The sequence below is a fragment of the Benincasa hispida genome, chromosome 4 (assembly GCF_009727055.1).
Source record: "Benincasa hispida cultivar B227 chromosome 4, ASM972705v1, whole genome shotgun sequence".
NCBI lineage: Eukaryota > Viridiplantae > Streptophyta > Magnoliopsida > Cucurbitales > Cucurbitaceae > Benincasa > Benincasa hispida.
Genome location: NC_052352.1, coordinates 3,936,648 through 3,947,090, shown reverse-complemented (window position 1 = coordinate 3,947,090; position 10,443 = coordinate 3,936,648). Strand labels below are relative to the sequence as shown.

Sequence of the window (10,443 nt, the reverse complement as noted above, 5' to 3'; positions counted from 1 at the left end):
ACGGCAAGGAGGTTGTTCACCGGCGGTCCATTCGCAGCAGGTGTCTATTCGCTCGCGGTATATTGGCAGCAGGGTGTTCCATTTGTAGTAAGGAGTTCTATTTTCGTGCAGCAAGTCGTTCGTCCTGTGGGTTTGTAATAGGTTCTTCGCGGTAGTAAGTAGCAGCGTTTGTTGTCGATGGTAAGCAGAAACATCCGTTGTTAGCGGTAAACAGAAACCTCTGTTCATCCTAGCAGTGATGCATGAGTTAAGAGGGAGGGAGGGAAGGAACAGAAAAGAGAAGGGAAGGGAATGATTGTCGAAAAATTAAGGGGAAAGAAGGGAGGGAAAAAGCCACAAATTTTACTATTCTTTTAATAATGATATGTATTTTTGGTGACATCTTAATGTGTTGCTAAAAGATTTTAATGTTTGGTGGCACTAGTGGGTACATTGCTAATTCTTTTAGTGATGTAGATTTAAGATATGTTGCTAATAATAAACTTTTTGTGACTTTTTTTAAAAAACGTTGCTATAAATTGACCTTTAGTGACAAAATTTGCACGCGCTGCTAAAAATTTGTCACTAGAACTCCCTTTTCTTGTAATGTTGTATGAAGAAAAAGAAACATGACCTATAAAAGAGAAAACATTCACACTAGCATGGTTTGCCACTTACATTTCGATGTTTAAGTCATAGAGTGAAAGAGTGTGGAAACTAGAGAGTTTGAGAGTGAGATTTCAGAACTTGATAGGGAGTTATAAAAGTATAATTATAGTAGTGTTTGATCTTAGTCTCTTACTCTTTCTTTATGGTTAGGATTAGGTTGTCAAGTAAACTAAACAAGAAATTTCTTGAGCTTGTTGGACTAAGGGCGTTCTGGACACGCCTCATGCATAGGTTGGTTGTTAGCCTTGAAGGTTGAAGGGTAGGTTGGGCAAAAGACCCAACTCCCTTCCTTTGACCTGATTTCTCTTGTTTTAGCTTTGGTTTTGTAGAAAAATAACAAGGTATTTAAGTGGGTTTTATTGGGTTTTTTTGAAAAAAATTAAAGGCCCAATGGCATTCTTGTAATTTATGAGCAATGACATTTTTGTAATATCCCTATCTTCTTCAAAATAGGGCTGGAATTCGTGTAACACTTTTTTGATAGAGAAGGCAGCCGCAGAAGTGAATTTGGAGTAGCTACCTGGGTGTTGAAGTCATCGCAGCCGCTGAAGAGGATCACTGTGAGCGGCAGTCGCCTAGGAGCAAAGAACTTGTGCGGTCGACTTCGTGGAAGACCAAATCCGAGAGAGCCATAATTCGCCGGCTGGAACTCGAGTCTGAAAGCAGAGATCAGTGGCAGCTCGGTCTTGGAAGTTCGCGATGTGAGCGTAGATCTCTATCGGTGCTGGTTCGAGTGTGGGTTTTTGGTTCGGCGAGGTCGACAGTTACAGTCCGGTCTATGAAGGTCTGGTCTGAGCAGGCGGTTTATTCAGTAAGTTGTCAACGAGAGAGATGCGTGGGTCTGCGCGTGGTTCGTCGGTCAAAGGCGGGTAGCACATTGTTTTGGCTATTTTGAAGCGGGTTGTTCTCAGTTTTCAAAGGCGACGTTGTGTGCAGATCTCTCGGTTTCAGTGGATACTGAAATTATAGATTGGTGATTTCGTTGATTATCTGTAATTTGTAAAATTCTTTTATTGCTCATTAATAAATTAATTCAATCTGGTTCTCAAAGTAGATGTAGACCAAACTGGTCGAACCACTATATATCTTGGTGTTCTTTACTACTTTCGATTTATTTCTGCTGATTGTTTGTGTTCTGTTTGGCCATCTAAGTTAGGTTCAGAAACCCTCACAAGTGGTATTAGAGCTCCAGTTGATCCAAGGAAGGTGTGTGGTAATGTGTGCTGGCATATTCTTTATTCAGGATATTTTGTTGGAATTAATTTGATAGATGGCTTCTATGTCTACAGGGTTCAAAGTTGTTAAATTTGATGGGAAAGATGATTTCGGGTTATTGGAGGAAAAAGATTAGGGCTATTTTGGTACAACAAAAGGTAGCCAAAATCTTAAACAAAGATAACCTTCCACCAACAATTACAGAAGCTGAAAAAAGGGATATAAATGAGATGGCCTATTCGACGATAATTTTGTATCTGTCAGATGGAGTGCTTAGGTTAGTAGATGAGGCCACTACTATAGCGGAGTTGTGGAAAAAACTGGAAAGTCTTTATTTGACTAAGTCCTTGCCAAATAAATTATATCTAAAGGAGAAATTATTTGGATATAAGATGGACTCAAGTAAAGGCTTAGAAGAGAACCTAGATGAATTCCAGAAGATTATAGTTGATCTCAATAACATCGGTGAGAAGATGTCGGATGAAAATCAAGCAATTATTCTTCTGAATTCTTTGCCAAAATTGTATCGAGAAGTTAAGACAACTATTAAATATGGACGGGATTCATTGTCCATGGATATAGTGTTGGATGCCTTGAGAACGAGAAATCTCGAGATTAAAAAGGAATGCAAGGATGGAGATTTACTCATGGCCAGAGGCAGAAATAAGAAAAAGAACGGAAACGGAAAAAAGTCAAGATCCAGGTCGAAATCAAAAGGGAAAAGCAAAAAGTATTTCTTATGTCATAAAGAATGACACTTTAGAAAAAATTGCCCTTTGAATAAGAGCAAGGAAGCATCAAGTAGCAAGCATACAAGGGATTCTAGTGCAGCAAATATTACTGATGGTTATGATTCAGCAGAAGTTTTGATGGTTTCCAGCAGGGACATTCAGAATCCTTGGATCAGGGATTCAGGGTGCACGTTTCACATGACTCGTAATTGGGATTTCTTAATTGACTTTCAGGAAAATGATGGTGGATCAGTTTTGCTTGGTGATAATGCTGCTTGTGATGTAAAAGGAATTGGGTCAGTTCGAATTGCAACACATGATGGTATGATCAGAATTCTTACAAATATAAGGTATGTTCCAGAACTCAAACGAAATCTAATTTCTCTAAGCGAATTAGATAGAACAGGTTATACCTATAAATCTGATAATGGAGTTCTGAAGGTTATCAAGGGTTCTTTGGTTAAGCTGAAGGAGACCTTGAGAAATGATCTTTATGTGTTGGAGGGTACTACAGTTTCAGGTAGTGCTGCTCTTGTATCTGGGAAAGAAATCTATATTATGGCATAACAGATTAGCTCATGTGAGTGAAAAAGGTCTGCAAGCTCTTTCACAACAAGGTTTGTTTGGAGGAGTTAAAGACATTGAACTCCCATTTTGTGAATATTGCATAATGGGAAAGTCTACCAGGGTGAAATTTGGGAAAGGGAAACATTCTACTAAAGGAATTTTGGATTATGTTCATTCAGATTTGTGAGGTCCTACAAAGGTTCCTTCTATGGGAGGTTCGAGATACTTTATGTCAATCATTGATGACTTTTCAAGAAAGGTGTGGATGTATCCACTGAAAAAAAAAAAAGGATGAAGCTTTTGGGAAATTTCTTGAATGGAAAAAGCAGATTGAGAACCAGATAGGCAGAAAGGTAAAGTATCTAAGGACAAACAATGGTTTGGAATTTGTGAATCACAAATTTGATAAATTTTGCAAATCTGAGGGAATTACGAGACATTTCACTGTTATGTACACTCCACAGCAGAATGGTTTAGCTTAGAGGTTCAACAGAAAAATTATGAAGCGTACAAGATGTCTCTTGAAAAATGCTTCATTACCCTTGAAATTTTGGGGGAAGTTGCCCAAATAGCCTGTTATCTTATTAATAGGAGTTCATCTTCTGCTTTAGGCCTAAAGACTCCTCAGGAGATATGGACAGGAAAAGCTCCAAGCTTGGATCATCTCAGAATGTTTGGATGTTCAGCTTATGCTCATGTTAAGGAAGGGAAGCTGAACAAGAGGGCACTGAAATGTATGTTTATTGGCTATCCTCAAGGTGTTAAAGGATATAAACTTTGGTGCTTAGAAGAGGGCAGAAAAAAATGATGTGACCTTTAATGAAACAGAGATGCCATTTCTGTCAAAGAGCAACAGAAACAACATACAGTTGATCAGGTTGAGGCAGAGGTTAGAACTGATTCTAAAGCACAACCATCAGTTAGTTTAGGTGATTCCAGTTATCAGTCATCCAGTTCTGATGGTAGACAACCTCAACTGCAGAGGACTTTGATTGATGAGGGAGTTTTTAGTGAAGAAAGCACAAGTTGCAGTGACCTACAAAACTATCAGCTTACACATGACAGGCCTCAGCTGGTGAGGCAGACTCCTACGAGGTATGGTTATGCTGATTTAATTGCTTATGCTCTTACTTGTACAGCTGACAGTATTGAAGCAGAGCCTCTTACTTTTGAGGAGACTATTGTATCTGATTCGAAGGACAGTGGAAAGATGCTGTAGAAGCAGAGTTTTTCTCGTTGCAGAAGCATCAGACATGGTCATTGGTTCCAAAGCCTCCTAATCGGAAACTCATTCAGTCAAAGTCAATTTATAAAATCAAGCCAGGTACAGGAGGTGACAGCAAGCCTAGGTATAAGGCTAGACTAGTAGCCAAGGACCACACTCAAAAGGAGGGAGTTGACTTTCATGAGATTTTCTCTCCGATGGTGAGGCATTCGTCCATTTGATTAATTTTATCTATTGTTGTTCACTTTGATATGTTTGTTGAACAGATGGACGTCATCACAGCTTTCTTTCATGGAGAATTGGAGGAAGTGATCTACATGGCTCAATCTAAGGGTTATAAGGTGAAAGGAAAGGAAGACATGGTTTGTCGTCTTCACGGGTCCATCTATAGATTGAAGCAATCGCCGAGACAGTGGTATATCAAGTTTGACACCTTTATTCTGAAGTAGGGGTTTCACAGGAGCTCATATGATGCCTGCGTGTACTGAAAACTATCTCAGAAAGGTACATATACTTATCTACTTCTGTATGTAGATGATATGATTCTGGGATATGCTATGAGTATGATAAGTAGATTTATGTCAAATCCTGGGAAGGAGCATTGGAATGCAGTTAAATGGGTGCTTCGATATTTGAAAGGTAGTGTCAGTATATCATTGTGTTTTAGCAGGGATTGTGATAAATAAGCACTGTTGGAAGGCTTCACAGATGCAGATTATGCTGCAGACCTTGACAAAAGAAGGTCTCTATCAGGTCACATTTTTCGTTTGTTTGGTAATGTGGTCAGATGGAAGGTCGCTCTATAGTCAGTTGTTGCCTTGTTTACTACTGAGTCAGAGTGTATTTCAGTGATGAAGCTGTGAAAGAGGCAGTGTGGTTGAAAAGGATAGTGGGTGAGTTGTTGTTGTCGGAGTTCATTTCTATCGTCCTTTGTGATAGCCAGATTGCTATTCATTTTACGAAGAATCTATCTCATCACGAACGGTCTAAGCATATCGATGTCAAATTTCATTTTATCAGAGAAGTTGTGGCCCAGAAAGATGTTGAACTAGTCAAGGTTCATATAGTTGAGAATTTGTCAGATATGTTAACCAAGGTTCTTCCAGCCCATATGTTCAAATACTTAATAGATGGGCTGAATATTAAATCTGGATGATAGGAAGATTGGAGAATCAGTTTGGCACTTAAATATTCTTGTTATGAGGGAGATTTGTAGAAAATAACAAGGTATTTAAGTGGGTTTTATTGGATTTTTTGGAAAAATTAAAGGCCCAATGGTATTCTTGTAATTTATGAGCAGTGACATTTTTGTAATATCCCTATCTTCTCCAAAATAGGGCTGGAATTCGTGTAACCCTTTTTTAATAGAGAAGGCAACCACTGAAGTGAATCTGGAGTAGCCGCCTGGGTATTGAAGTCGTCGCAGCCGCTGAAGAGGATCACCGTGAGCGGCAGCCGCCTGGGAGTAGAGAACTTGTGCGGCCGGCTTCATGGAAGACCAAATCCGAGAGAGCCGTAATCCGCCTACTGGAACTCGAGTCTAAAGGCAAAGATCGGCGGTAGCTCGGTCTTGGAAGTTCGCAGCGTAGGCGTGGGGTCTCCGCCAGTGCTGGTTCGAGCGTGGGTTTTCGGTCCGGCGAGGTTGACAGTTGCGGTCCGGTCTGAGCAGCGTTTCATTTATGCAGATTATCAGCGAGAGAGACGCGCGGGTCTGCACGTGGTTCGCCGGTCAGAGGCGGGTAGAAACTGTTTTGGCTGTTTTGCAGCGGGTTGTTCTCAATTTTCAGAGGTAACGTTGTGTGCGGATCTCTCGGTATCAGTTGATACTAAAATTACAGATTGGTGATTTTGTTAATTATCTGTAATTTGTAAAATTCCTTTATTGCTCATTAATAAATTAATTCAAGCTGGTTCTCAAAGTGGATATAGACCAAACAGGTCGAACCACTATATATTTGGGTGTTCTTTACTGCTTTCGATTTATTTCTGCTGATTGTTTACGTTCTATTTGACCATCTAAGTTAGGTTAAGAAACTTTTATAGGTTCAATCTTCTTTTCCTCTTGTTTTTTAAAGTTTATCTTTTAAGTAAAAAATTATTCATACCAATTGGTGTTATAAATGTTGAATCTATAAAGATTTAAAAATTGAGTTATTATTTTTTTGTTAATCAATTATAATCAAGAATTAACGGTATTGATTATATTCTAACTTTCTCTAAATTATAAGACCAATTTTGTGATTTTACCAATAAACAATCTATTTAATTTTAAAAAATGAACACAAAACTAGCAAGATAGATCTTACTATTATATATATTAAAAGAAAAAATTGATGTTTAGATGGAAAAGTATTAAAATAATTATTCTTTTTAATTCTTATTAGGGGAATATTAAAGTCAAGAATTCTATCGATCTAAATGCATGATATTCTTGTAAATGTTATTTATTTGCATGACATAATGTCTTTTTTTTCCTTGAATACAAGAAATATGGAGTCGGAGAGATTTAAATTTTTAATGTTAAAAAAAATTATAAATACATGCACGACTAAGTTATATATATTCATGTTTATTTTGATAATATATAATTAAATTTTAAAATAAGAGTCCTTGAAAAGTTAATTACATTTTAATTCAGAAATAAATATATATTAAATCGATTATTACTTAATTGACAGATAATATATGTTAGTGGTCAAAATATTCATAGTTTGTGTTATCTACACCTACAATACTTTAAAAATAAATAAATAAATAACTTTGTTATTGGTGTATTAAATAAAACTTGTCATGCTAAACACCAAATAATGAACCTTCTCCTTCCTTCTTTTCCAAAATTTAATTCCAATAATCTAGGATCAATATAATAATTCAAATAGGAGACAAATAAATACATAAAAAAGAAATAAATAAAAAAAAATGAAGTGGCAATTCTAAAGTGGAAGACGATATATCACGAAACGAGAAACTGATTGGTGGGCCTTGAAACTCTTCGCCTTTTTGGGATATAAAAATGGGCCTTTCCACCCACCATTTCCTCCACATCCAACACCCTCTCTTCAAACTCAAAAAAAAAAAAAAAAAAAAAAAATTATAAATCTATAATTCTCCAAAAATAATACAAAAATGGAAACAGAGCGGCGAGAGGGAAGCCAAGAGGCAGAGCATGCGGCGGCGGAGACGGCGGTGCAATCGAGGTTCCGTCGTATCTGCGTGTTCTGCGGCAGCAGCTCCGGCAAGAATCCGAGCTATCAAATTGCCGCCATTCAACTCGGAAAGCAACTGGTACTTCAATTTTTCTTTTTCTTTAATTCTTCAAAATTCTGAAAGAATCAGAGAGGGAAAAAAATGGCGATTGATTAATCGTCGCTCTGAATTTCGATCATAAATCGATTAACAAAAGAAAATGGAAGAATTTAATTTGGAATTGTTTCTGATAAATGAAAAATTGAAAACGCAGGTTGAAAGGAACATTGACCTTGTTTATGGCGGAGGAAGCATTGGGCTTATGGGCTTAGTTTCTCAAGCCGTGTACGATGGCGGACGCCACGTGTTAGGGTATAATTGGCTCTCTCTCTCTCTCTCTCCTCTTCTCTCTTTCTCTCTCTTATTTTTATCCAATTTGGGTTTGTTTTGTTGCAGAGTAATTCCAAAATCTCTCATGCCAAGAGAGGTAATTTTTCTTTTTTCTTTTTTCTTTTTTAAATAAAAGAAAATTGTATTTATTTATTTATTTTTGGTCATTAAGATTTTTTAATTTTTCAGATCACTGGAGAGACAATTGGGGAAGTAAGAGCCGTATCTGGAATGCATCAACGCAAAGCTGAAATGGCTCGTCAAGCTGATGCATTTATTGCCTTGCCTGGTACTTCAACTTCTTACTATTTTCATTTTCGCCCCTTTTTTCTTTCCTTTTTACAAAACTTGAACTGCCCGAAGGAAATTATTTAACTTTCTTTTTTATTGCCAGGTGGCTACGGAACATTGGAAGAACTATTGGAAGTCATAACTTGGGCTCAATTGGGCATCCACGAAAAACCGGTACAAATAAATAAATAATTAAAAGCTAAATATCATAAATTAAAGCTTTTAGTTTTAATTAAAATGAATAATAAATAAAAATTACAGGTAGGGTTGCTGAACGTGGATGGGTACTACAACTCACTATTGTCATTCATAGACAAAGCAGTTGACGAAGGTTTCGTGTCACCAGCTGCCCGTAGCATTATAGTTTCTGCCCAAACTGCCCATGAGCTCATAACCAAGCTAGAGGTACAATCCATTCATCTTCCCTAAAACAAATGCTAAATTTAAAAGTTTACCTCTTTATTTCACGAATACCTCTGGTTTTCAAAAATTGTAACACTACTCTTTGACGTTTTATAAATATTTTTTTTTTAAAAAAATCATTTTTAGTTCCCAAACTTTCATAAAAGTAACAATTTAGTCTCTAAACTTTTATAAAAGTAATGATTTAGTCTCTGAACTTTCAATTTTGTAACAATTTAGTCCTTGTATTTTAAAATTTATAAGAATTTAGTTCCTAATGTAGAAATTAATGTTACGATTTAATGACATTTCTTGCATAAATAAATCAACAAACTAATTAAAGACTCAATATTTTTATAAAATACGAAATCCACATCATAAAATAATAAGAATTGACATCAAATTTTGATAAATTTGTTTAGGTTAGGGACTAAATTGTTATAATCTAAAAGTACAAGGACTAAATTGTTACATACTAAAGTTTAGGGACTAAATTGTTATAAAATTGAAAGTATAGAAACTAAATCGTTACAAATCAAAGTTTATGGACTAAATTATTATTTTCATGAAAGTTAGAGATCAAAATTGTTTTCTTAACCTATTTTATAATTATTACTAAAGTAAGAATTCATTAAAATTTTAAATGGAAATTGAGATATGGAGGAGGTGCAACGATTTTAGATGAAAATAAAACATAAAATAGTGTGACAATGACCTATAACACATATAGTAATGATATGAGATAATGTAATAATTTTTAAATTTTTATTTTTATCTCAAGTCATTGTCACATCTATTAATTTAAATAGTAATAAATTCTTAAACATTATTAAGAAGTCAATGATAACAAATAAATTTTGGAGAGTAAAGATTGTTTTTTTTTTTAAAAAAAAAAAAAAAAAAAGGAAGAAAGTTTATGGGAATTTTTTGTAATTTAATCGGAGAAATTGTACTTCCATTAAGATTCTTCCACGTGTCTCTGAGCGTCCAACTCAATCATGTAACCAGAGCCGTCAATTTGCATGATCAGGAGTATGTCCCAAAGCATTCCGGCGTGGCATCAAAGCTGAGCTGGGAAATGGAACAACAACTCGGATATACAGCAAAGTCAGACATTGCTCGTTGACCTTAAAAGCAACCACGTGTATAGATTAATCACCGTTAGATTGAATTTGATCAGAGATTGGTTTGTAATTTTTGTAATGTTTTTTTCTTTTCCTCTCCGATTGTTTCATCCAATAGGAAGCTGACCAGGTCAACACTCAATTGTGTAAGCGATTATATAGTAGCTTTTTTCCACGTCGGTGATAATATTAATTAATAACTATATATATATATATATATTATTTATATATTATAGTATTGTATATTTCACATTGACTGTTCAATTGAATTGATGGGTCGTTGAATGTACCTTTCGATTTTTTTTAAAATAAAAAAGAAAAAAAAAAAGGGAAAAGAAAAAGAGATTGATAATGATAGAGATAAGTACTGAGACATAAAGCAAAGAATTAGTGGAATTTGTTTATTAATTTAATTAAGTTTAATCATGTCTGTTACTTGATTTGACTAAAAATCCAGTTTTATTTGTTCTTATTTTTTATTTTTGCAACCCATTCAAAAGGTTAACTTCTACAAGACTCTATAATCTTGTCTTGTGAAATTTTTTCTACTAATAAATGATATATATAGTAATCATTTCATTGGAGTGCAAAGCCGTAGCGGAACCAAAAATTTTATACAGAAGACACTATCTATATAGATTTAATTAAAAAAATTTATAAATGA

At 35.5% G+C, this 10,443-nt stretch overlaps 1 protein-coding gene across 3 annotated transcripts; it reads left to right on the top strand.

Moving 5' to 3' along the window:
• The first annotated feature begins 7,416 nt into the window (after window positions 1–7,416).
• On the top strand, window positions 7,417–10,010 carry LOC120075872 (cytokinin riboside 5'-monophosphate phosphoribohydrolase LOG1-like). Of its 3 annotated transcripts, none has more exons than XM_039029595.1 (7): window positions 7,417–7,671; window positions 7,847–7,944; window positions 8,029–8,059; window positions 8,152–8,251; window positions 8,357–8,427; window positions 8,515–8,658; window positions 9,619–10,010. In XM_039029595.1, the coding sequence occupies exons 1-7, from the start codon at window positions 7,513–7,515 to the stop codon at window positions 9,679–9,681; spliced, it is 666 nt and encodes a 221-aa protein (XP_038885523.1). In that variant the 5' UTR covers window positions 7,417–7,512; the 3' UTR covers window positions 9,682–10,010. The 3 variants fall into 3 exon arrangements, with proteins under 3 accessions (XP_038885523.1, XP_038885522.1, XP_038885524.1); XM_039029594.1 differs by having other exon boundaries at window positions 9,686–9,781; XM_039029596.1 differs by having other exon boundaries at window positions 7,418–7,671; window positions 9,664–10,010.
• The last annotated feature ends 433 nt before the right edge of the window (window positions 10,011–10,443 follow it).